The 26,582-nt window shown below is 48.8% G+C and overlaps 1 protein-coding gene across 6 annotated transcripts; it reads left to right on the top strand.

The window, feature by feature from the left end:
* The first annotated feature begins 4,153 nt into the window (after positions 1–4,153).
* Positions 4,154–25,826, top strand: KATNB1 (katanin regulatory subunit B1). 6 transcript variants are annotated; one of them, XM_056811932.1, is made up of 20 exons: positions 4,154–4,401; positions 6,425–6,746; positions 10,004–10,134; positions 11,868–11,985; positions 16,966–17,066; positions 17,521–17,562; positions 19,076–19,159; positions 19,460–19,575; positions 20,221–20,292; positions 20,492–20,642; positions 21,969–22,156; positions 22,303–22,433; positions 22,606–22,656; positions 22,750–22,826; positions 22,983–23,102; positions 23,412–23,561; positions 23,847–23,923; positions 24,019–24,093; positions 24,683–24,799; positions 25,188–25,826. In XM_056811932.1, exons 2-20 carry the CDS (start codon positions 6,707–6,709, stop codon positions 25,318–25,320), a joined length of 1,974 nt encoding a protein of 657 aa, XP_056667910.1. In that variant the 5' UTR covers positions 4,154–4,401; positions 6,425–6,706; the 3' UTR covers positions 25,321–25,826. The 6 variants fall into 6 exon arrangements, with proteins under 6 accessions (XP_056667910.1, XP_056667916.1, XP_056667914.1 ...); XM_056811938.1 differs by having other exon boundaries at positions 4,387–4,546; XM_056811936.1 differs by lacking the exon at positions 4,154–4,401 and adding an exon at positions 4,780–4,853.
* The last annotated feature ends 756 nt before the right edge of the window (positions 25,827–26,582 follow it).

The raw sequence follows: 26,582 nt of genomic DNA, 5'->3' as shown, positions 1-26,582 counted from the left end.
AAGATTTCAATTTTCATTTTGCCTTCTGGTTCTAAGAGATCTAAGTAATTTACTTTTATGATTTCTTAAAATATGATATAAAAATTTTTTGTCATACTTATCAGGTAGTCCAGTGACTTGTTTTCCAAATCACTTATTTCTTATAAATTAATTACATTTTCTTCTTTTTATTCAGGCTTTTTTACTTTGTTTTGATGTTTCTGGTTTTCTGCTAGTCATGAACTTCTGTTTAATAAATTCAATTTTTAGAGAATCTTTTACCTGATTAATGTTTTGTATTTCTTGTACTAAACTGTAAGTTCTCCTTCCAAGTCTTCCCTCCAGGGCTCTTTTTTCTATTTTTCCTCTAAAATTAATTTCATTTATTATTTAGTTTCTTTTAAAAATATCTCATTTCATCCGTTGCTATTTATAGACTTTCCTATGACTTAGCAACCTCTCCCTCATTTCATGCTATCCAAATTTATTCAGATATGAGTGACTATCTACCAGTCTCCACGATATCCTCTTTCCTTTCTCAGTGAGTTCAGTATATGATTTAGTTTATTTGTGTTTGTATCCTCTGGGCCTAACATAGTACCTGCCACATAATGCTTAATAATTGTTCATGATTGATTGATAAAGTACTTGTTGAAGTCAAACAGTCTCAAATAATCTGGCCTCCCATTTCCCTACTCTACCCATACCCATGACTTACTCCTTCATTCCACCTCAGACACCCACAGAGATTGTCACACTCTTGATCAATAAAGTTCCTTTACATGTGTCCTGGTACCCATCTCATCCTGTCTTATCCATCAGATTGCTCCCACACTCATCAACCCTTTCTCTACTCTTCAATCTGTCTCTATCTACTGGTTCCTTCTCTGCTGACCACACACATGCCCAAGCCTCTCTGATCCTTAAAGGAAAACTCTTGCTAGATCCATCATTCTTGCTAACATTATTTATTTCTGCTACCTTTCTTAGGAAATCTTGAAAAGGCAAATTTTACTCAGGACTTCTACTTTCTTTCACTCATTTCATAATCCACTGCAATCTAGTTTCTGATCTCACCATTCAACTGACCCTACTCTCTTCAAAGTTGCCAATGATCTCTCAATTGCTAAATCTAATTGCTTCTTCTTAGTCCTTATTCTTGCCCATTTTATGACATTTGACACTATTGATCATCTCCTCCTGGACAGATCTCTCATTCAGATTCATCATGTATGTCATTCCCACTAACTGTGAGTAAATCCCAAGGTTTCTGCCCTAAGCCCTCTTTCCTCTCTACATTTTTTTAGTTGTTGGCCTCTTCAGTTCTCATAGGTTCAATTACTTCTTCTATGCAAATGTATATATCTGGTCCTGTACTCTCTCCTGAGTTCCCACATCATCACCTCCCTACTAGACCGTTGTAACTGACTATTTCAAATGCATTTCAACTTTAAAATGTCCAAAACAGAACTCATTGCTTGTGTCATTCCTTCTCCCCATCCACTTCTCTTCAAAATTTACATATTATTGTCAAGGTTACTATCATCCTTTCCAATCAACCAGGCTTACAACCATGGTGACATCTTTTGACACTTCACTCCATCATACATATCCAATTATATTGCCAACTCTTGACATTTCTACCCTCACAACACAATCACCAATCCCAGTTCAGGTCTTCATCACCTGGATTAATCAACTATCACAATATCTCCTTTGTGGTCTCCTTGCTCAAGTCTCTCCCCTCTTTCACCAAAGTGATTTTCCTGAAGTACAGTTCTAATCATGCCATCCCTCTAAACTCCATTTATTCCTATAACCTGTTGTTATTTAGTCATTTTCAGGATCTTTGTGACCCCATATGGGGTTTTCTTGGCAAAGATACTAAAATGGTTTGCCATTTCCTTTTCCAGTTCATTTGACAGAAAAGGAAATTGAGGCAAACAGGGTTAAGTGACTTGTTCAGGGTTACACAGCCATGTGTCAGAGGCCAGATTTGAAAACAGGTCTTCTTGGTTCCAGACCTAATACTCTAGCTACTGTACCACCTAGCTGCATGCCATCTCACCCCCACCCCAACATCATCTCTATGATCAAATATTTCAGTTTGTTATTTAAATCTTTTTGCAACATGGCCCCAGCCCACTTTCCAGCCATCTTAAACTTTATTCCCCTCTGACCTGGCTATATTGGTCTACTTTCTGTTCTGCACACATGCTATTCTATCATCTCCATGCTTTTATATTTTGCTCTCCTCCAAGCTGGAAGTCCACTTCCTTATTACCTGTGCCTTTTGGAATGCCTAGTTTCCTTCAGCATATCACCTTCTACAAGAAGCCTGATTCCTACAGATCCCCATTACTAGTGCATTCTCTTGTATACTATGTGTGTGTGTGTGTGTGTGTGTAACAGCATATTTTATGTAGCACATAGAATATTAACTACATAGCATATTAATATAATTATATACTAATATAATATATACAAAGAAATGAGCTATTTATAAACATATATTCTTCTGTATATATGTATTTATCTATATACATGTTGTCTCTTCATTAGAATACAAGCCTCTTGGAAGCAAGGACTTTTTGTCTTTGTCATTTCATAGACTTTTTTTTAAACCCTTACCTTCATCTTGGAGTCAATACTGTGTATTGGCTCCAAGGCAGAAGAGTGGTAAGGGCTAGGCAATGGGGGTCAAGTGACTTGCCCAGGGTCACACAGCTGGGAAGTGTCTGAGGCCAGATTTGAACCTAGGACCTCCCGTCTCTAGGTATGACTCTCAATTCACTGAGCTACCCAGCTGCCCCCTCATAGACTTTTCTTACTTTTGTCTTTGTATTCCTAGTGATTATCAAAGTTCCTGACACATAGTAAGAGCCTGATAAATGCTTGTGGATTAATGACTGAAATAAGGTCAATAAAGTTAAATTAAAATTTCCTGTGTATTATATTTTTTAAAATATTTATAATTTTTCATCATTGTTACTTTCCAATGGTTCCCTTACCCTCTCCTCATTCCCCCAAAATGAGCTTCCCTTACAACAAAGCATGATTAAGCAGCACAAAGCCATGCATTAGCCTCATTTGAGAACCAAAACTATAGTCACTTCAACACCACTCTGCTGAGAAGCCATAGGCTACTTGTCCTGTCCAAACTCTGAAGTCATGACTTGTTCATTGCATGGATTAGAATCTGAAGTCTTTTGGTGTTTTCATTTATAGAATTGTGTTTTCCAGTTGTAGTCACTTTGCTCTGCATGAGTGTATACAAGTCTTTCCAGCTTTCTATGAATTCTTCATCTCAACATTTCATAGGATAATATCCCATTTCATTCGAGGGTTTTGTTCCACCATTTCCCCAGTCAATTGGTTCCCACCTTCCTTCCAGCTCTTTGCTACCCAACAAAGGGCTGCTATAAAATATGTATATATGTATATGTGTATGTATGTATATATGTAGGCATCCATGCATATTATGTGTGGGTATGTGTAGATGTGTACATGTAAATATGTATGTGTATATATATATATACATGTATATACATTGTGTATATATATATATATATATATACACACACACAATACAGTATACGTATATATATACAAGTATACTGTATTGTGGGTGTGGATGCGTTTGATATGGTGACTTTTCTCTGCCTGCCATCTCATTCCAGCATTCCTGGCTTGCGCGGGTCCCAGGACCTCCTTCAGAGGTAAAAACGAGGTTGACCTATGACCTCTCTGAAGTTCTTTTCCTAAAATTCGTCACCAGCGAATATGGAGCCCAATGAATGACTTCTAGGAGAACTTGCCTTACAACATTTGCTTAAGGACTAAATTTCCTAGTGGCTCCGGGACTCCAGGGTTGGAGTGGAGTGAGGGGTCAAATCTGGTCACTATACTCCTTTCCCTTCGGTCACTCTGGACTCTTAGGACATCTCTGGAAGGAGTTAGGGAAGAGGGTCTCTCTCCAGACTTGCCCGGAATTAATTTGATAGCCGAACAGCTTCACCGATCTCCTGAGGGTTCTTCCTATTGGCTGATGTATGATCGGCCTCCCAACAATGAGAGCCACGATTGGTTGGTCTCTGAGTGGTTGCTAAGGGGATTGGTGCGGATGTCGTTGGAGGTGTGCCGCAGACTTTTCAAACATAAATGAGATTGGGGAGGAAGGAGGCGGGGGGCGGGACCAGAATAAATGAAGCTGCGAGCTAGGGGCGGGATTTAAGAAATAGCAGGCACACATTGGTTAACCCTAGCCGGAGGAAGGACCTCGAACACCCTTTCATTGTGATTAGTCGAAAGAAGTAAAAGGCGGGGCCGCGATGAGGAAAGGAGGCCCCAGAGCCTGCTTTGATTGGTGAAAATTTTCTGGAGGCGTGGCACTCGCGGCAGCTGATTGGCCTGAAGGCCAAGGTAGGTGGGGATGGAGGCCGGAGGGTTTGTTGTGAGGGTCGGTTGTCAAGCAGTGGCCAATCAGCTCGGAGGATGGAGGCAGGTGGGGGCCGCGCTGGAAGTGAAGCCTCTATCGTCCGAACTGCCGCCGCTGCCGCCACTGCAGGTATGGGAGGGGGTTAGGGCGGGGGCTGAGGGACCGCAGGGGCGGGGAGCGGGCCGGGGGCGGGCGGCCTGGTCCGTGCCTCCCTGAGGCGCGGGGCTGGGGGACCGCGAGAGGCCGAGAGCGGGCGGCCAGCCCCGGCCCCGGCCCCGGCCCTGGTCCCATCAAACCCGGGCCAGGGAGGAACGGAAACGGCGCGTGCCGGGGGGAGGGGGAAAGGATAAGGAGGGGGACCTGCGGGGGTGGGGGGCGGGACGGGGGGGAAGGGCACGGAATGGAAGAAGGAAAGGGGAGGGACAGAAAAAAGGGAGTAAGTGGGGGACGGAATGTAGGTGAACCACGGGGGGCCAAAAAGATGGAGAAAATGGGGGTGGGGACAGACGAGAGAGGGACAGAATGGGGGAGGGAGAAAGAAGAGGGACAGAATGGGGGGACAAAAAGAAGGGGAGAATCGGAAGACCGAAGGAAGAAGGACAGAATGGGGCAGGGAGAAGGAAGAGGGACAGAATGAGGGTGGGGGCAGATTTGGAGAGTCAGAGTGGAAAAGGAGAATGGGGAGTGAGAAGGAAGAGGGACAGAGATGTTGGGGCAGAATGGAAGAAGACAGTGAAGAGGGAGACTGAAGAGGATGGAGATAATGGGATTGAATGGAGGGGAGAAAAAGAAGGGAATAGTAGGGAGGTAGGATGGAGGAGAGAACGAATGGGGACAGCAGATAAGTACAATGGAGAGGGACAGAAGATAGAGATAATTGAGGGTCAGAAGGAAGGAGACAATGAGGAGATGGACTGAAGAAGGACTGAGGATAGGAAAGAAGGATGGAGATAATATAGAGATAGAATGAAGAGGGAGAGAAGGGCAAGGCTAGCTGGGGAAGGAAGGATGGAAAACAGAATGAAGAGATGTATAATAGAGACATTGGGATAGACACGGGAAATGGGAGAAGAAATGAGAAGATGGGAGACCCAAAATACAATAGAAATGAACAGGAGGAAGGAAGCACTTAACCAGCACTCAGGAAGGGCAAAAGGAAGGTAGGGAAGAGTAGAAGAAATTAAAAGAAAAGAAGGGAACATAGGTGAGGTCCAGAACAGATAAAAGAGGAGGAGGGAAAAGGAACTGAATGAATTCAGTGCCTCAAGGAGAGCAAAGGAAGAATGGAACCTGGTTGGGAATTGTATGGACCCCAGAGGTACCTTTTGTAGCAGAGATGCTAAGTCTCAGGTTCTCCGCTCCTTATTTCAAGTGTACATCTCTAGATACTGTCCTGAGGAGAGTAAAGGGAAAGTGGGTGACTTGGGACATTGGAACTTCTTAGTTCTGTTATCGGGAGATTTCTACTGTTTAAATTAGGGTTCCCTCTGTGATGAAGTTTGGGTTCTTTCTCCCCACCTCCACACCCCATGCTTCCATCACATCTTGCTTTGAGACAAGCTCCTTAAAAAAAAAAAATTAGAACAGTTGGTGTTGGTCAGCACAGGTCTTTCAGCCTTCCATGGAAGCATCACTTGATTTGCAGGGGTGGTACCACTAGTATTTTGGATTTTGTGGTTTCAAAATTCAGGTCTTTCCCTTAGTTTGTTTCATATCAGAAAACAAGTGTTGTGTAGCTGTCCTCTTATATTCATATTGAAGGCTTCATAAGAATCCACTTTTTCGGCTGTGAATCAAAATTACCATGTTTGAGAGAAGCCCCTCTAGGTGCCACCTCTGAGGAGTAGTATCGCCACTTGATGTATCTCTTCATTCTTTCCAAAGTGAAAGTCTTTATTAACTGAAATGTATACCCATCCTTCTTATTTTTCTTTTTTAGATAAAGAACTTATGTTCTTGTTCATGTTATAATATGTTAACTTAAATGGAATTTTTTTTCCTTTACAGATCAACATTAACTCTACAATGGGGCCAAACTAATACTTCATGATCTGGGATGTATATTGGCAGGCACAGACTGCTCGCTTGGATGTTATAAAACAGGATTTAACAAAGGGCTACAAAATAGGGAATTATCTCTGCCTGGATGTGTCGAAACTACTCTCCAACTTGAGACTTGAACCTGGGGGGGTTCTTCCCCCACCCCACTGGGGAAGTGGAGAGCTCTCTTTGCAATCTTTTTTGGTTGGTTTATCGGTGAACATCAACTGAAAGGAACTAGCTGGGAAAATGGCAACCCCTGTTGTTACCAAGACAGCATGGAAGCTACGTGAGTCTCCTATGTATCTTTTTCTCCTACCATCTCTGCTTGTTATCTTATTAGCCACCTGTTTCCCCCTAGAGAATGAAGTGTCCACTAGACTAGACTAGAGATGGAAGGCCAGACCTAGCTTCCCCCAGTAACCACCCACCCCCACCATATCTGAGCCCTCCTTTTCCTAGCATGGAGTAGTGCAGGAAGAGTCTGGGACTAGTTGACCTCTAAGGTCTCTGGTAGCTCTGACTCAGTGATCCTGATCACCTTAAGTACTAGTCAAGAATCCCATTTGACAACACACAGTTGGTAATACCTTTGCAACTAAAACTGACTTGGGTTCTGATTCTTCAAGGCCCAAAGGCAAAGACAGGACTGATGATCTAAGCCTAGGACTCCTTGCCTTTTTCCAAGCCCAGTTTCTCTGGTTTGCAAATAGCTCATGCCTGACTTTTGGTTATCAAATGTGGTCTAAGGTTGTGCTGTCCTAAGTCAGACCATTCACTTATGGTTAAGCCTGTGGCTTGGGTGGAGTTACCGCTGTCATCCCTGCCCTATAGCTATGATGACATTTTAATGTCAGCTGTTCTATATAGGACAGCAGAGCCCACCTTGCGCAGACCTGGGCTGGGGACTGATCCAGAAGCTGGTTAACAGCAGATGGCAGCAGGTGGGCGTTGCAGCCTATTTTCACATCTTGGCACTGATGGGTGCTATCACTGCTGTTTTTCAACAAACACCTAAGACATCATTTTTCTTGATTATGGACCTCTTGCCCTTGCCCCGACCAGATCAGAAGCACTTCTCCATTCTTTGCTTAGATCTGACCCCTGTAGCTGCCTGTCGGTCATTCTAGGACCTAACTGTTGTTTTTCCTGATGACCATCTAATCTCAGTGCAGCATTCACCACCCTCTCTCCTCCACTCCTGCAGAGTCACTGCCTCAGCCTCCAGGAATCGTGCTTAGCAGCAGGAGGAGGGGAGGTTCTAAAAATCAAGCCAACACCTCCATTTTACAGGAGGAAACACTGAGGCCAAGGGGGGGGAAGCAGTTTTTCTGAGATCACTTGGTGGTCATGTCACAACCTCGACCAGGTCCCCCATGAGGTAGAAAGAGCATATATTGCCTGAAAGGGATGAACAGAGTCAAATTGCAAGGCTGCCTAGTCTGATGAAAGCATGTGCAAAGGTTTGCTTTAAGGCTGATACTTTTTAATATACAAAAGCCATCTTCAGAGATCAGGCCTCTGAAGAGAGAGCCCTGTGTTGTCCCCTGTGGGAGAGGCATGGGACCCTGGGGAAACCTTGGGGAAAGTTTCAGAACCAAGGAATGAGAATAAGCGTTCACTGGGCATCAAAAAATGCTTTCAAAAAGCTGATGCCTATTCTCTTGTAGAACTTCAGGTATGTGGAAAGGTCCTAGAGAATGCCGCTCTGATTGTGCCTAAGTATCTGGTCAGAGCAAGGGCCCAGGTTCTCTCACCCTTGACCCTAGTGGCTATATATGGGATCTGTATAGCCCACAGTCCCTTTCCCTTCAGTAAGGGCATTATTATTGCTTGCTTGGTCCTGCCATTCTGCTGGTATAACCAAGCAGTAGGAAATGCTTAAAAGATGCTCAGGAGATAAGGATCATCCTCATGTGTGCCAGCTGCCCATAATTGTCCACCTTAATTGTACAGGGCTGTGGCCCATCAACTCACTCTTCCTTCAGGCTCCTCTGCCCCATGTGGTTCCTCAAAGCTTAGGTGGCAGGAACTAGCATGCCATTTTTCCAGGGCAGAATTAGCACACCCTGCCTCCCCTCCACCTCCACAATACCCAAGACCCATTGTGAAAGCAGAAAACTTAGCATCCTGATTGCAGGGACACCTAGGAAAGGGTGTAACCCTATGGTGGGATAGAGGAAAGATGGGAGAAGTCACTGCTGCAATAACACCTTGGCACACCTTGGATCAGCTAAAGCTGACTTTGCCCCAGAGTATCTGGCAGATTCCACCCCTGCCTTACTTCACTTTACATCTCTGAGCACTTGACTTTTTCTCACTCATTCCCAGGGACATGTCACTTCAATGACATCAAAAATTAAGCCCCTCTTCTTGGCTTTGTCCCTTGGATTCATGCCCTCCTAGACTGTGGAGCAACTGCATGGAAATTCTTGTGGCCAGGGAACTCTCTGCCTCTTCCTGGCAAGGGAGTGCAGGGTGCCTACCTGGCCTCTCACCTACAGCTGCTCTACTTCCCCCAACTCAAATAATTTCCAACGTGCCAAACATACTTTGTGCTTCTCTGGGTCCACACCATTAGGACTCCTGCCTTAGCTACTCCATCTCCAATTTGTCCCATCTCTCACAGCCTGCTCATACCTGGCCCCCAAGACTGCCAAGGCAACTCAGACTCCAGGCCTCAGGAAGGAGTGCCAGCCCAACTTCAGACACTGCTCACAGCTCCTGGGCCTGGGTGGACACTCACCTCTGGCCCTCAGCCTCCTTTTTAATAGAATGAGGAAGTGAGGCTAGAGGGCCTCTGAGGCTTCCTCTAGTTTGGATCTTTGGATCTATGGGCCTCGGATCATTATTTACTTTTGGATCTGTTCTCTCTTCAGTACAATGAAGTAAATGAGAATTTTCCTGCTAAGTTCTTAGGAATATTGAGAGGAACAGTAATAGGGCCATTCATCTATCCTTGAGGCCCTCTCGCCCAACCCCTTCATTTTATAGATGAGGAAACTGAGGCCCAGGGAGGCCAGCTATTTCCCTGAGGTCACACAGGTAGTCCACATCAGAGAGGTGATTCTAACCTGTGTCTTCCTCACTACAGGTCCCCCCCCTCTAGTCTCTGGACCATTCTCCTTCCTTGACAATGGTTGTGGGAGCTCTTTAGAGACATCTGAACTCCTTTGCACTCACTCTTTTGTCTGCAGACCATGCAAAGCCTCATATCAGCCACACTCTGCTGCTGACTTGGACAGCAATTTCAATCTTTCAGGCCCTCAGATTCCTACTTGTGGTGTCTACTAGTGTCCCTACTAAGCATCTCTGGGGGTGATTAAGAAAGGTATAGAGCTGGAGCCTGAAGGCTCAGAATTGATCCTGAGCAGGGCAGGGCTGGAGGCAGCGAGCCTGGTGGTTGGGGGTCAGATACCAGTTCCTTGGGGTTTGAAGCTCTTTCCCCTGGAAAGCCAGGGAGCGAGGAGACTTCTTTCCTCTGGGTGCAAGCAGCCAGGGACTTCCAGTGACTGTGTGTCTGTCCCACTCCATTCCCTTTTTTAGAGGAAATCGTGGCCCATGCCAGCAATGTGTCTTCTCTGGTGTTGGGCAAAGGCTCAGGGCGGCTCTTGGCAACAGGAGGAGATGATTGTCGGGTCAACCTGTGGTCAGTGAACAAGCCCAATTGCATTATGGTAAGAAGTCCAAGGGTAGAGGGTGGGCAAGGAGTGGGAGAAGATGATAGATAGCCAGGAGCCATCCCCAAACTCGAAATGCTAGACCAGCTTTCCCTCATATCTGGTCATACCTCTCTGCCAAGTGACTCCAAGGAGCTTAGGAGAGATGCCCTAGGAGGCCCATTTTTACTAATAGCCCACCCACAGAGGACCATGAAGCTTAGGGCTTATGAGATAGCACATTGTAGGGAAAGAGTGCTGGATTTGAGTCCGAGGACTTGGGTGTGAATCTTTTTTTTTAACCCTTACCTTCCTTCTTAGAATCAATACAGTATATTGTTTCTAAGACAGAAGATTGGTAAGGGCTAGGCATGGGGTTTAAGTGACTTGCCCAGGTCACCCAGCTAGGAAGTTTCCGAGCTCAGATTTGAATCCGGGACCTCCTGTCATTGGGCCTGACTCTCAATTCGCTGAGCCACCCAGTTGCCCCCTTGAGTGTGAATCTTGCCTCTGTTTACAACTTATGCAACCTTGGAAACATCATTTAGCCTCCCAAGGCCTCAGTTTCCTCACCTGTAAAATGAAGGATCCTTCCAGCTTTAAAAATCTGATATTGGGAAAGACAGAGTCAGACTAGAGGGCAGAATAGATGTACTAAAGCTAACCAACAGGAACAGTATCTCTGTTTGGGAAAGGCCTGATGAGCAAAGGATCTGACTGCTCTTGGAGCTGTTTCTCTCATCTTGGAGAATAAACAGACTCAGCTGAGCTCCATTTGGAACAGGCACAGTAGGAGACGGCATTCCTTAATGGGAACTTTGTCATGGCAATATTTGGGAAACCAGAAACACCAGGGCCTGTGCACAAGATCAGATTCAGTGTTTGCCCTTTAGGTGACTTAGCCAAGAACTGTCCCCCAAGAAATGCATCATTCTTCAGGGGAGCTCTGTTGACTTACCTAGTCTGATAAGAGTCGGTGATTACGCCTCTCAACACATTCCTTGGAACAGAGGGGGTTGCCCACCTCTGCCCCTGCCAGGTCTTCTCTGCCTTTGTAAATCTGAGCCCCCACCCACCCACCTTGATCTCTCCTGGGGTCTTTATTGCGACGGCTCCTGCCTGCTCTGACCTATGTGAGAGTCTCCTCATCTCCCAAGCAGGACCTTCTTACAATCTCTGTGCTAAGCTGAGCCCCTGGGGAGCATGGCAGAGCTGGCCGCTGCAGTTAGGATGGTAGCAGCATCCCAGGGATCAGGTAATATCAAAGGGAATCTACGTGTTGCAGCAGCGTTCATTCCACTCCATAGGTGTGTTGGCTCTGGGGGTATACTGTGTGCTGAGGGGCCATCATTCTGAAAATTCGCACTTTGGGCCCTGATTGGTTTTTTCCAGGGGGGTATGTGTGTGCGCATGTATGAATGGAGCATGGAGAAGGAAAAGGGTCTGTGTTGGTGATTTTAACTAAAAGGGTCACTTGGGAGGAGAAAAATGATAGGCGAGGGCAACAGAATTAAACCATTTACAATGACAGCATCATCTTGTTAGAGTTGGGGAAACTGAGGCAAAGACAAGTGATTTCCCCAGCAAGTCAGCAACAAAGTCTGAATTAGAACTCAAGTCCCCTTGTTCTCAGTCCAACACTGTTTCTGCTCAATTCTCCTATTTCCACTAAGACAGAGGTTTTGGGGTGCAGACTCCAGCCCATCTCTAAGGAGTGCTGCTCCTCTAGGTCAGTTGTCTTTTATCCACAGAGCTTAACTGGCCACACATCCCCTGTAGAGAGTGTTCGACTCAACACCCCCGAGGAGCTCATCGTGGCTGGATCCCAGTCAGGCTCCATCCGCGTTTGGGACCTGGAAGCTGCCAAAAGTAGGTTTGGTTTCTTGCTTGTTGTCCATCATTTTTGTCTTTATGTTCCCACTGAAGATCCTGCATCCTCATGGAGCTGGATCCCCTGATCAAGGCCAGGTACTGACAAGCTGGTGCACATATACCAAATATGGCATGCAGATGGCTTTTAACAGCACATTAGTTGATGCCCTGCTCACCCATTGCCAGTCCCATACATAGCATACAGTAAATGCTGTCCTTTCTGGAATGCTCTTTGCACCCTCTGTGCCCACCAGAGTCCTATCAAAGGCCCAGCCCAGATGCCATACCCTTATGATCTTTGGTCCTCTCCTTTCCTCCCCAACCAGAAGGGATCTCTCTTTTCCTTGCCCTCTTGTAATACTGGATTTATAATGCTCTGATGACATACCTTCAATCTGAAGAATCAGTTCCAAGGCAGAAGAGTGGTAAGGGCTCTATATGAAGGGCATTTGGAGTTAAATAACTTGTTCAGGGTCACACAGCTAGGAAGTGTCTGAGTTCAGATTAGAACCTGGGACCTCCTATCTCCAGGCCTGACTCTATTCACTGAGCCACCTAGCTGCCCCATATTTATCACTTCTTACATTGTCCTGTGGTTGTCTGTGTCCCAGTCTTATCCCCCATACTAGCCTGTAAGTGCTGCAGGGACCTTATCTTATTCATCTTTTAAACCCCATAGTGTAGCTCAGTGCTTTGCACTTAATGGGTGTTCAACAAATATTGATTTAAATTGAAGGGAAAAGAGAATGGAGGGAAAGAGAAAGCTGGGTAAGGAGCAGGAGCATAAACTTCATTGGCTAGGGGTCCAGTATGGAAGCCGCCCCATTTGTCTTTGGCCACATGTCCTCTTCTACCTGTCATGGCAGCAGCCAGGATTGCTGACCATAGGGTGCCAATTAGATGTCATTACTTTTTGAAAACTTGTTCTTTCTCAAGAATCAAGAGCTTCTTGGAAGGCTTAATTCCTTAATTTTGAGAAACACCCATCAGACGGCAAGGACAGGAGATGATTGTCAAGCAGAGAGCATCCCAACTGACTGGTCTTGCTGCTCTGCCCCAAGCCATTGCATCAGGAGGGACAGCACTGCTGGAATCTGCTTACTCAGGCTTCTGTGGAATTTCCGTTAAGAGGAGGTGCCACAGAACTGGTCCATGGAGTCATATCAGAGAGGCGAGGGCTAGGGAGCAGTTTTTGTACCACTGGTCCTCCAACAACAGCCCAGGCATGTGTCAGAGCCAGAGAACTGAACACCAGGCCAGCCCCCAGCACAGAAATGTCAGGGTGGGTGGAAATGTTGGACTGGTTTTTGTTTTAGGAAATAAAGGAAAGAGAAGGAACCAGAAGCCCAGGGGCAGGCTTTTAGAAGAGCTAGATGGCCTGGGGACACAAAGTACAGGGGCCAGAAGGCCCTTTCCACATTCTGCTCTTTCTTTCTATCTCCTGCTCTTCTAACTACTTGGGTGGTCTGAGTCTGAGTCTTAAAGACCGCTTCATCTGCAAAGTGGGAATAAGAGTCTCTGCTTCTACCTTCTATGAACTATCAAAAGGTCATGATGAGAATTAAAGGAGACAGTGTGGGCCAAAATGCCCTGTAAAGATTTAAAAAGCATTATTCTAATAATAATAACAATAGGAAATTTTTCAAGTATGAAATTTCCCAATGGTGAAATTTCCAACATTTATAAGTCTAAGAAATTTTGAGGTTTACACTTCTGAGTGAACAGAGCCAGGAAAGGTTAGGTCACTTGGATTCTACTCCCATTCTTATTCCCCTAGGACTAAATCCACTGAGGACAAACACATTCTATGCTGTGGGAACAAATTCTTTGGAAGCCCACAGGCAAGTGAGTGAGGCAAATAGTCATTTATGGATGTTTTCCGTGCACCAGGCTCTGTGCTAAGAGCTCACTAGGGGCTCAAAGGAAAGCAAAAACTCTGTCTCTGCTCTCCAAGAGCTCCCATTCTAGTAAGAGAAGACCCCTGGCAAACAACTGTACAGTGAAGGCATTTACTGAATAATTGAGACATGATCTTAGAGAGAAGACTAGCAGTGTTGGGGGCCATGGGAGAAATGAGGACCAGGACCTTCATTTGGTCCCTTTTTCCTAATGATGCCCAAGGCCCATGGAGCCAGCTTCAGATCATCCCATTTGGAGTTGAGCAAGCAACTGAGTGAGTTCTGGAAAAGCTAAACAACCTCCGAAGCCTTTCTCTTGATTCAAAGTCAGAGTGTGTGCAGTAGACTGGAAAACCAGGCAGAAGAGATGCATTTGAAGTTGTGTGAAATACTTTAAACTTGAATTCATTTCCCCACAATGGTGCTTTCTTAGTCTGCACTTAGCATTCTCCATTTGTAAGACAAACATTCTCCTCCTCAGGGCAAACTCAAAGATGGCAGGAATTGCCCATAGTGAATGGAATGCCTAATGCAAACCCATGACTATATCAAGAGGTCCAGTGAGCCCCTCATAAACAGGTTGGATGACCCTCTTGTTCTGGCAGTGACCTGAGGGAAGATGAAGAGTAAAAACCACAAGAAGGAGGAATGAGAGTAGAGGAAAGCTGATGTGCCAGCTCTTCTCCTATTGGCCAAGGAGTCTCAGTGGGTGCTAAGGGCAGCCCCCTTGATATAGCTATAGTCTTAGGGAGTCTCAATAGATCCCTTTGGAAATCCATGTGGCACTCCATGAAACCCTCCCACACAGGAAGCCCTGGGCCACTCCCAAGGCCTGAGGATCCCTGGAGATTGGACAGCTGCTTTTTTATTAAGGGTGCGTCTCTGTTTTGGGTGCATTGACGCCCTTCAGATAATTTTTTCTATTTTATGCCAAGCAAAGCATTTATTGAGATCAACATGATAAGATTTTATTGGCAGCTTAACAAAAGGATGATGGGAAGAGAAATCCGATGTTGCCCAAGCTCCTTCTATGCCCAGCATCCCGAGGCAGATGGATTTTCTTTCAGAAAATTGAATGCTAATTTTCCCCCTGTGGTTATTTATTTACTTATTTATTACCAATTTCATGTAATAACAAATTTCGTTTTCTGAAGTTAGATGATCCAAATTGTCTCCTTTCCTCCCTTCCCTCCCCCTCAGTGCTGGCAAGGGATTCAATCTGGGTTATACATGTATTTTCATGCAAGACATATTTCCATATTGTTCATTTTTATAAATGAATAATCATATAAAACCAAAACCCAAGTAAACAAATTAAAAAACCCAGACTTTCATCTTCGTTCTGACTCCAACAGTTCTTTCTCTGGAGGTTGTTTTGGATCGATGAATTGCTGAGAGTAGCTTAAGTCTTTCACATTTGATCCACAGCATTGCTGTTACTGTATACAGTGTTCTGCTTATTTCACTCTGTCTCAGTTCATGAAGGCCTTTCCAACCCTTTCTGAAATCATCCCATTTATCATTCCTTATAACACAATAGTATTCCATCACCATCATAAACCACAGTTTGTTCAGCCATTCCCTAATTTAATGGACATCCTTTCAATTTCCAATTCTTTGCCACCACAAAAAGAGCAGCTATAAATATTTTTGTACTAGTAGGTCCTTCCCCCCGCCTTTTTTTTATTTCTTTGGGATATAGGCCTAGCAGTGGTATTACTGGATAAAAGGGTATGCATTGTTTTAAAGCCCTTTGGGCTTTGTTCCAAATTGCCCTCCAAAATGGTTGGATCAGTTCACAACTCTACCAGCATTGTATTAGTGTCCCAATTTTTGCCACATCACTTTCCTTTTCTGTCATATTGGCCAATCTGATAGATGCGAAGTGGTATCTCAGAGTTGTTTTAATTGCATTTCTCTAATTAAGACTGATTTAGAACATTTTTTCATAAGTTATTGATAGCTTTGATTTCTTCATCTGAAACTGCTTGTCCATATCCTTTGACCATTTGTCAATTAGGGAATGATTTGTATTCTTGTAAATTTGACTCAGTTCTTTATATATTTGAGAAATGAGACCTTTATCTGAGAAATGTTTCCCCATTTTGTTGTTTCCCTTGTAATCTTGGTTATGTTCTTACAAAAACTTTTAAATTTAATATAGTCAAAATTACTTACTTTACATCTTGTAATGATCTCCATCTCTTGCTCGTTCATAAATTCTTCCCTTCTCCATAGTTCTGACAAAACTATTCTATGTTCCCTTAATTTACTTATATCACTCTTTATGTCTAAATAACATACCCAGTTTGACCTTATCTTGGTATAGAGTGTTAGATGTTGATCTATACCTAATTTTTGCCATACTGTTTTCCAGTTTTCCCAGCAGTTTTTGTCAAAGAGTGAGTTATTATCCCCAAAGCTGGGATGTTTGGGTTTATCAGACAATAGGGTGCTAAGGTCACTTATTCCTAATCTATTCCATTTATCCACCATTCTACTTCTTAGCCAATACCACATTATTTTGATGATTCCTACTTTATAATTGAACATTTAGTTCTTATAAGATAAAAACACAATTGAGAAGGATAGAGTGTAGAGACAGCCCAAAGGATCAGGGATTTACTCAAATGGCAGTTGACTGACTTGTCTGGGATGCCTAGGCTCATTTATTCTTTACTTAAAATGAATGAAGTTTCCTTAAAGTTGTTAAAATAACTATCTAAGGGATTGGTTACTTCCCCCTTGAGTAACCAGGGAAGCAGGACTTTTGAAAGGACCCCTAAGACTGAGTCTTAAGGATTCTGGCCCTGCCTTTTTAGAGCTCTTATATAGTCTCTTCTGTCTCCTACAAAGCCTCAGACCAGAAGTAAAACCCTTAAAAAGGAGGAATCTTCTCATGGGAGTGTGGAGATATATATAAAGATGAGTCTTACTTAGAGATTTCTGGGATATGAGGAGGCAGTGGGACTGACCTGCACATGCCTTTTTTCATTCGTTAGTGACTTGTATTGCAGCAGAAAGAGCCACCCTTCTGTCAAACACCACATCCTGATTCTCTTGTTTCTTCCCTTGGCAGTTCTTCGTACTTTAATGGGACACAAAGCCAACATCTGCAGCCTGGACTTCCATCCCTATGGGGAATTTGTGGCCTCTGGGTCTCAGGATACAAATATCAAGGTAAAGCCACTTCCAAATGTGGCCCTTTTGATATTCCCCAAGTGCTTCAGGGATTGAGACACTCCATCCACATTCATGTGTTTGGGATGTGGTCAAGGAGTGCTTCCCAGATGAGGGGCCCTTGTCCTGTTCCTATTCCATACTCAGTACACCATCTCCCAAACTTACAAGACTCAGTGGCCACTGTGCATTCAGAATTAAATGGGATAGCACAGCTCCGAATTTCAGACTGACGTTGGGATGGAGGGACATGGTCTGGCTAGTTGTCTCTCCGGCTGCTGATTATGGAGGAGGTGGGGAAACTGACTTCAGAACTTGTTTCTGGGTTAGGGGTCAGGCTCAGACCCCTTCCAGATATTGCTATTGCTGTGTCTTCCTGAGCCGCTCACTGTGCCAGTGCAGCCTTTACTGTCCTGCCCTGCTGACCCCTCTCCTCTGGTTCTCTTCTCCACAGCTCTGGGACATACGGAGAAAAGGCTGTGTATTCCGGTATAAGGTAAGAAGTTAAGTTGTCATGAATTGAGAGGCAGAGAGAATTGTGTTGTCTTTGAGGTCAAGGAGAATGGGCAATCTGATTGGGGGGGAGGGGGGGCTCCAAGCCCAGGGTGACCCTTGGGCCTTTCTTTGCCATCGTCTTCCTCCTGGTAGTACTTCTCCAAACTCTAACCAGTTCAGTATTTCCACTGTTTTCAGATTTTGATCCCTTGTCCTGTCCATGTCCATCCCTTGTCCAGTAGCCCTAAATGGTTCTCAGTATCTACCTCTTCCTTTCCTATTCGCATCTGCTGAGCAGACCTGGAGGAAGCCACATAAGTGCTGCCTGAGGACAGAGAATCTGCTCTTCGCTTCACCTGGACCTTCCCTGCAGTTTGGCAATCCTTTTATTCCTCTTGAGTTGATTCCCACACTCACTCCCCAAAGAAGCTACTCCAGGCTCTGTCTTCTCTCCCCAAGCCTCTCCCACTTCCATCTGCCCCCACTCTCTCCTGAGAAATCTGAGACTTAACATGAAAACATTCCCTCTCCTCTCTTCCTCATTGATGTCATCTTCTTTCTTATTTTCCTCCCACTCTGATAATAAGGTAAAACTTCTCCATGCCCAGGCCCATTCCTCTGCTTGGGCCCTTGATCCTGTCCTGTCCTGGCTTCTCCAGGAGATTACCTGTCCCTGAGTCATTCCCCACCTTCCCACCCCCCTTCCAGAACTTCAGCCTCACTGCCTCTGACTTCAAGCATGCCCAGGTTCCCCCATCTTTAAAACCCATTCTCTGGACCCACTCCTTCTACTTCCTCTCCCTCTTCAGTCCTCAGTAGCCTGGCTCCTGAGCAGTGGCAGAACTTCTCGGCTTCCTCTTTCTTGACCTCTGCTGCATTTGACACTGTTAACCATCCCTTCCTGTGTATTTTCTTGTCTCTAAGTCTTTGTGATGCTCTTTTCTCTCCTGATACCAACCCCCCAGCCCCAGCTGTGGGTGTTCCCCAAAGCTCTGTCCTCAGACATCTTCTCCTTCTACACTCTCACTTGGTGACTTCAGCAGCTCCCATGGGTTTCATTATTGTTTCTAGGCAGATGACTCACACATCTGTCTGTCCAAGTTCCACCATCTCCCCTGAGCTTCCAGCCTGCCTCACCAACTGCCTATTGAACATGCCATAACAGATATCCCAGCAACCCCCCCAACCTGGCCCAAACTGAGCTCCACATCCTTCTCCCAAACTCACTCTTTCTGACTTCCCTGGTTTCTGCTGATGGCATTTTCTGGTCTCCTGGATTTGTGGCCTTACCATCATTCTTGATTTATCGCTCTCTTTCATCTCACATAGCTAGTCACTCACCAGATCTGACCATTTGTATCCTCACAACATCGCAAATGGGAAGTGAAGATCCCACCTCGGTTTGCTGCCATAATGCCTGGCCTTGCTTGAGCCCTTGAAGGAGCAGTGTTTCATGGCTCCTTGTTGGCCAGGCCCACTGCTCCACAGAAACGGTGGTGTCACTTATCTTTCAGGGCCATACTCAAGCTGTAAGATGTCTTCGGTTTAGCCCTGATGGGAAGTGGTTAGCGTCCGCTGCAGATGACCACAGCGTAAAGGTAGGCTGGCCTGGACCTTGGCCTCCTTTCCTGCCTGGGATTAGCAGTGGAAGTAGAGAATCTCCCCCTAGGCCCAGTGGAGCCTCTCTCCTGTGCCTGTCAGAAGTGGAGGTTGGGAGGGAATAAAGGAACCCCACTAAGACAGAAGCCAGTGTTTCTGTGGGGCAGAAGATCCACAAGAGCTAGTTTCAGCGTTCTGCCCTCAGACCTCAGCCCAGCCTAGAAACAATTAGAAAGTAGCTGAAGAAGCCCTAAAGCTGGGGAGTTTGGTCCTCAGGCCTGGCTCTCTTGCCTCCCCAGCTTTGGGATCTGACCGCTGGGAAGATGATGTCTGAGTTCTTAGGACACACGGGGCCTGTCAGTGTGGTGGAGTTTCACCCTAATGAGTACCTCCTGGCTTCTGGCAGCTCTGACAGGTAAGAGATGAAGATGAGGGTAAGGCCAGAGAGCCATCCCTGCCCCAAGCCCTTCACTGGGGGCTGTAGGCCATCCGAATGTCTGGGAAACCCCTTCAGCAGCCTGATTGTCCTCCATCAGCCCAACCTTGGGAAGAACAGCCCAATGACAGTGATACAGCTTAAAGCATGTTGGCCCCTTTCTACAGAGAATTCAGGGCACATTTTGGAGCAGAAGAACAGGGACTCCTTCCACATGCCAGGGCTAATCAGAGGGGTCCCAGTGAAAGGGCATGCGTGTGGCCAGCCTCAGCCTTTGGAGCAGGCCTTCCCCAAGTTGGAGGAGATCCGTCGATCTCACTTGTTTCCTTCTGCTTTTTCTGTTTGTTTATAACTAGTGCTCTGCCTGTCTGTGAGCACTTAATAAATGTTTTTGCCTTCATTTGTTCAGCCAGGAAGAGGAAACCTCTTCTCTGTGTAGGTGTGGCTGGCTCCAGGGCCCCTATTCTGCTGTCTCTGGTAACATCCCTGCACAGATATTCTGGGACAGTCTGGGGCCCCATAATTTGCTTCCACTCAAGAGTTCTTCAGGATCCAGAGGCCCAGGTCGGTGCGGGGAGGAAGGGATAGGCCTGCCTATTTCCTTGGGGCCATTGCCTTTTGCAGGACAATCCGCTTCTGGGATCTGGAGAAGTTCCAAGTGGTCAGCTGCATCGAAGGGGAGCCTGGGCCTGTCAGGTAGGCATTCAGGAGTCAGGGCCCCTGGGTCCCTGCTGTCCCCATGGGCTGAGTCTGATGAGATGGACCCCAGGGTCCCAGGCTGACCTCAGACAGCCCAAGGTTCTTTGGGCTCCAGCGAGGCACAAGACTTCCCTAGGGTTGGGATGGGTTTCCTCGAAGCTCCTGGTTGATCCCTTAACTCCATGTCCACTCCCAGGAGTATCCTGTTCAACCCTGATGGCTGCTGCCTATACAGTGGGTGTCAAGACTCTCTTCGAGTGTACGGCTGGGAGCCTGAGCGCTGCTTCGATGTGGTCCTGGTGAACTGGGGCAAGGTGGCCGACCTGACCACCTGCAACAACCAGCTGGTGAGCACGGCCTGAGGGCCTCTCTCCTCCCCTGCCCACCCTCTGACTCATCTCATCCTCTTGGCTCAGGTGTGCCCTCCCCATAGGGCAGAGTTGGAGTGTCCAGAGGGCAAATTCAAGCTATCTCTGAATCCCTGAATTACCAGAGAGAGCTGAGGGAGAAAGTGCTTGCTTTGGGCGGCTGGACACAGGTGGGGCATGCAAAAAACGTCCTTGGGTGCTGAGAAGAGGGGAACGAGCAGCTCCCTGAGTGCCGGCTCTGCACGCGTGCCACAGCTTCACCAATGCTGCCGTGGGGGATCACTGAGTCACCATCGTGCATTGATTGTTTTTCACAATCAGGACTGGTTCATGAAATTTAAGCAATAGATACCATCTTCAGACATCACCAAGTTCAGCCCTCCCCTCATTTTGTATGTTTTTTAAAGATTAAATGTGGGGTAACTGGGTAGCACAGTGGATTGAATGCTAAGCCTGGAGTCTGGAAGCCCTGAGTTCAGATGTGGATGCTTTATAGCTGTGTGACCCTGGAAAAGTCCTGGCCCCTGCTGCCCTTTTGTCACTAAGACAGAAGGTAAAGGTTTTAAAATTTAAAAAAGACTAAATGTAGCTTTTTTAAAAATTAAAAATTTATTTTCCTTTCCTCCTACTTTTTCCCACTTACTGAAAGAGAAAAAGCAAACACACGTTTATAGCAAATATGCCTAGTTTGTCAAAACAGTTCTGCGCTGCCCCCCAGCCACGCCTGGGGCCCGAAACCTCCTTGCCAGGGCCAGGTAGCTTGTGCTGATACTGAGTTTCAGTTGTGACGCTGAACTCAGTCTTGAAGTTTTCCAAGTCGCTTGTTTTCCGTGTCCTGAGAATGGCAGAAATGGGGCCCCAAATGGCTTTCCAGATTGGCCAGACTGACTGCAGCAGGGCTTAACGGGCCAACATCCGCTGTTTTCCTTTTTGGCCAATGTTGCCAGCACGGTGGGTGTGAGGGAGGCAGAGCTCGGGGGGGCTTTTCCCGGGAAGGCCTCTGTGGCCCTTGGGACCGCTGGTCACTTGGGCTCAAGCATTGGCTGTTCCACGTTTGGCAAATCTGAAAATGCCGTCAGGATGAATATTAACGATAGGAAAGGAGAAGACTTGGAGGCAAAGCCGGCCTCCCGTAGAGCTCTTTGCGCGGCCTCTTCCAGCGACTCCCGGGCCTGCTCCCTGGGAAGCTCGAGGCGACGACTTCCCCACCAGACCTTAGTTTCCTTCTCTGTCATGAGAGGGGAAGGCTTAGACTCTGTGACGACGGACTGTTGGTGCTAACATTCTGGGTTTCTTTGAGCCTAGATCGGGGTTTCCTTTGCCCAAAGCAATGTTTCCTCTTATGTGGTGGATCTGAACCGGGTCACGAGGTCTGGGACGGTTGTGCAGGACCCGGTACAGGACAGCAGGCCTCTGGCTCAGCCTACACTCTCTGGTCCCACCATCCGCCGAGGCTACGAGAGGCCGGCCACAGCCTGTAGCAAGCCCCAGAGGTGAGGTGTGGGAGAGGGGGAGACGGAGATGCCTGATCCGTCTGATCCTCTGCCCCTGGGCTGGGCTCCCCGAAAAGCCACCGAGGCAGGGCCCCCCCCCCCCGGCCGTGGGCCTCACTCCTCCCCCTCGGTTCCCGTCACTTCAGGGTAAAGCAGAACTCTGAGAGTGAGAGGCGCAGCCCCAGCAGCGAGGATGACCGGGATGAGCGCGAGTCCCGAGCCGAGATCCAGAACGCTGATGACTACAACGAGATCTTTCAGCCTAAGAACAACATCAGTGAGTCCTCCCGGGGCCGCCGTGAGCATGTCCCCAGCCTGACCACAGGCTTTAACTCTGACCTACGGCCAGCGCTTCTTCAGGGCCCGCGATGGCCACGCCGGGAGGGCCAAGGGAGGGCTATCACCCAGGCCGTGTGCTTCCTCCCCCATCCCTCTGCTTTATCCTACAGGTCGGACCCCACCCCAGAGGAGTGAGCCATTCCCCGCCCCCCCTGAGGACGGTGAGTCAGGTGGGCCCCCTGAAGTGCTGGGTCCTGTCCCCCCGCCCCTGCCCAGCCAGAGTCTGACCCGGTGAATCTGTGCCCTTTACCTAGACTTGGCCATAGCAAAGGAGGCGCTGAAGCCCAGCCAGGCCATGGACGTCCAGCTCCCGCTGCCAAACAGAGGAAGTGTACGTAGGGGCCTTGTGAGCCCGAGGGGCTGCCTTTAGGCTTGGGGTGTTGGGGGGAGGAGAGCAGAAAGGCCAGAGACCTTCACCTCCCGGAGCCCGGACAGGGCCGGGGGCTCCTGTTAGGCCCGGCCCACATCCTCCTTTTTCTCCCTCTAGTCTGACTTTGTGCCCAGGCTTCCTGTCGCCACCTCCACCCCGATGCCCAAAGCCGAGCCTGCCGTCATCCCCGCCACCAGAAATGAGCCCATTGGACTCAAAGCCTCCGACTTCCTACCTGTAAGGAAAATGGGAGCAGCTGGGGTGGGGGAGGGGGCACGTGGCGTCCAGGGCTGGGGAGATGGAGGTCATCCCTCAGACCAGTCACATCGCCGGGCCTGTTGTGCCCTCTTGTCAGCCTTATCCAGGCCACCGAGGCCGTCATGTGCCCGGGGCTCTGAGCAGAGCAGGAGGTGAAGACGCGCCTCTGGGCCCACCTCTTCCTTCTGTTCTCTGGGCCAGTGGGCCAGCCCTGAGGGCTCATTGGTCGGGGACTTGGCTAGGCCAGCGCTCCCAGCCCAGCGACCTGCCTTTTGCCTCTGTGCCCAGGCTGTGAAGATGCCCAACCAATCAGAGATGGTGGATGAAGACGCCATGTCTCAGATCCGAAAGGGCCACGATACCATGTGTGTGGTGCTGACCAGCCGTCACAAGAACCTGGATACGGTGCGGGCCGTCTGGACCACAGGGGACATCAAGGCAAGGAGAAGCCCCTGGACACCCGGACCCTCTTGGGAGCCCTTAGCTGCAGGGTTCGCCCCGGGCTGGACAGAACCCAGCCTGGAGACAGGGCTTGGATGGAAAAAAGCACCCCTTTGCTTTCACTGCTCCCTTGGTTCCCTTGGGCCTCCTGCACTGTCCATGGAACTTCCTGGCCCAATCCCCCACCAGAGGGACCCAGTGACAGGGGCAGCCAGCGCGGGCTCTCCCTGTGCAGCCGCGGGGGGGGGGGGGGGGCCTCCTGACCGGGCCCTGTCTCCCCAGACATCCGTGGACTCGGCGGTGGCCATAAACGACCTGTCCGTGGTGGTCGATCTCCTCAACATAGTGAACCAGAAAGCGTAAGTGCCCGGGCCTGGCCCAAGGTGGGCAGGGGTCTGGGGGAGGACCTTGTCCGGCCAGGGCCCAGAGCCGGCCACTCTCCCTCTCCCCGCAGGTCTCTCTGGAAGCTGGACCTCTGTACCACTGTCCTCCCACAGATCGAGAAGCTGCTTCAGAGCAAATATGAGAGGTAAAGGCAGCCCCACGCCCAGGCCTCCACACCAGCCCCCGTAGGCTCCGCAAGTGCGGCCATGCGCAGAGGCGGGAACTGAGCCTGCAGCCTCCTCCATTCGGGGCTGCCAAGGGCGGCCCCCAGGCCTTTCCCATTGGCCACAAGATGACGCCTGGCCTATTCAGGCGTGCTCTCAGCCCCCCTGGCACTCCTTGAAGTGAGGTCCTTCCATTATTTCAGCCTCATCTGACTTTGTAACCTATCGAGGGGGTTTTGGCAGAGACTGGAGTGGTCTGTCATTTCCTGGGTACAGCGACTTTCCCAAGGTCAGAGAACTAGTGAGAGGCTGAAGTTGGATTTGAACTCAAGGCTTCCTGACTCCATGTCTGGCTCTCTGTGCTGCCCTGAAATAAGGCTGGGGTGCCTCTCGCCTAGTCTAAACTGGCTTGGCCCATGGACCAGGAGGTCAGTCCTTTGTGGCCCCAAATCTCGCATAGTGCGATGAGAGCCTCCCCACAAGGTGCTGCTTAGAACTGGGCCAAGTGAGCTGGTCCAGGCTGGGTACTTGGGCTCGGGTCGCTGACCACTGCACATCTCTCTCCCCAAGCTATGTGCAGACGGGCTGCACCTCCTTAAAGCTGATCCTGCAGCGATTTCTGCCTCTGATCACCGACATCCTAGCAGCACCCCCTTCTGTGGGGGTGGACATCACCCGGGAGGAGAGGTGAGGAGCTGCCCGGCACCTCTGGGTCTGCCCTGGGGGAGACGAGGGAGAAGCCTGGGCTGGGCACAGGACGAAGAAGGTCAGGGAGTGGCACAAGGCCCGCTGGACTGGGTGGGCCAGTCTGGGACTCCACCTGCCCAGCCCAGCCTCCCACACTGGATGGCCAGGAGGCCACCCTGGTAGAGATGGAAAAGCTCCGGGTGGCCAGAAATTGGGAGTTTGAGGCCAAGCTCTGCCACCAGCTTGCTTTTTCCCTTCAATGAGGATGCCAAGACCCAGAAGGACCAGCAGTGAAGGCTGGAGCCCTGTGGCCGCCTCCTTCCCCCAAGGGCTGTGGAGGAGGCCTTAGGCCTGGCCTTCCTCACCCTGAGCCTCCGTCTGTCCCCAGACTCCACAAGTGCAGGCTGTGCTATAAGCAGCTGAAGAACATCAGCCACCTCATCAAGAACAAGTCCGGCCTCAGCGGCCGCCACGGCAGTGCCTTCCGGGAGCTGCACCTGCTCATGGCCCCCTTGGACTGAGTGACCACCACCACCCCGTGCACGTACACCCTCTGCCCCGGCCCCGCCAGCCTGTCCCAGGACCTGTGCGCGGGGTCTCGAGGCAGAGGATTCTCCTGACCCCCCCCTTCTCCTCCCTCCCACTTCCCACCCCAGCCCCCAGCCTGCTGGTGCTGCCTCCCTGCGGCTCCCAGGCTGCAGCACGGCCATCCCTCAGGGCTCTCGCCCACTTCCCATGCCTCTCCATTCTCCCCATCCCGGACCAGCATTTGGGCCCAGCCCCGGGCCTGGGTCAGGCTGGGACCCGTGTGGCCTTTGTGCCCAGAGACTTGGCCCTCTGCCCCAGCGTCCACACAGGGCTCAGGCGTCCCTGCCAGTGGCGGCGGGCAAGTACACGGTGCCCACCCGGGGTCTCGGCTCTGCCGCATCTCCTGGTGAGGGAGGACGTGCGGGGGCCACCTCGGAGAGGGGCTCTCTGCTGAGCTTGCAGATGGCATTCTTCTCCAATAAAGAGCTAAGTAACTCGGCCCCTTCTCGCTTCTTCAGAGCCGACCCCAATACCTTCGTCACCCAGAGCCATGGCTGGCCCATCTGAGGTCCACTTTGTGGTCTTCTCTGGGCCCGCTCTCCCAGCACCCTCCCTCCCAAGGCCTGGGGCACTTGGGGCCTGAGATCAGTCACGGCAGCTCTGGGGCCCTCTTCACCTTGGAACTGGGCCTGGATAGCCCTCCTGGCAGAGCTGTCAGTGCAGGACTGCAGGCTGGCCACCAGAGGGAGGTTGGGGCCATTCTAGGCCAAGGAGGTGGCGCAGCCTTGAGGAGGGCCAGAGGAGCTCTTGAAGAAGTGTCCATCCAGTTACTCCTTTGTGTGTGTGAGAGAGAGAAGCTAGAAGGAAAGACAGAAGGAGAGAGAATGGAAGAGACAGGAGAGAGAGGATAGAGGAGAGAGAAAAGGATAGAAAAAAAGAGTAGAGAAAAGGTTGGAAGAGACAAGGAGAGAGGATGAAGAGAGAAAAGGATGAAAGAGGAGAAAGGAAGGAGAGGATGGAGGAGAGAAAAGGAGAGAAGGAAGAGACAAGGAGAAAGAGTGGAGAGAAAAAAGGATAAAAGAAATGAAGGAGAGAAAAGGGATAGAAAAAGGATGGAGGAGAGGAAGGATAGAAGAGACAAGGAGAGGATGGAGGAGAGAAAAGGAGAAAGGATGGAGAGAAGGATGAAATAGAGAAGGGAAGGAGAGGATGGAGGAGAGAAAATGAGGGAAGGAAAGACAGGAGAGGAAGGATG

The sequence above is a fragment of the Monodelphis domestica genome, chromosome 1 (genome assembly GCF_027887165.1).
Source record: "Monodelphis domestica isolate mMonDom1 chromosome 1, mMonDom1.pri, whole genome shotgun sequence".
NCBI lineage: Eukaryota > Metazoa > Chordata > Mammalia > Didelphimorphia > Didelphidae > Monodelphis > Monodelphis domestica.
The sequence above is the reverse complement of the archived record's forward strand: the minus strand, read 5'-3'. Positions and strand labels throughout refer to the sequence as shown.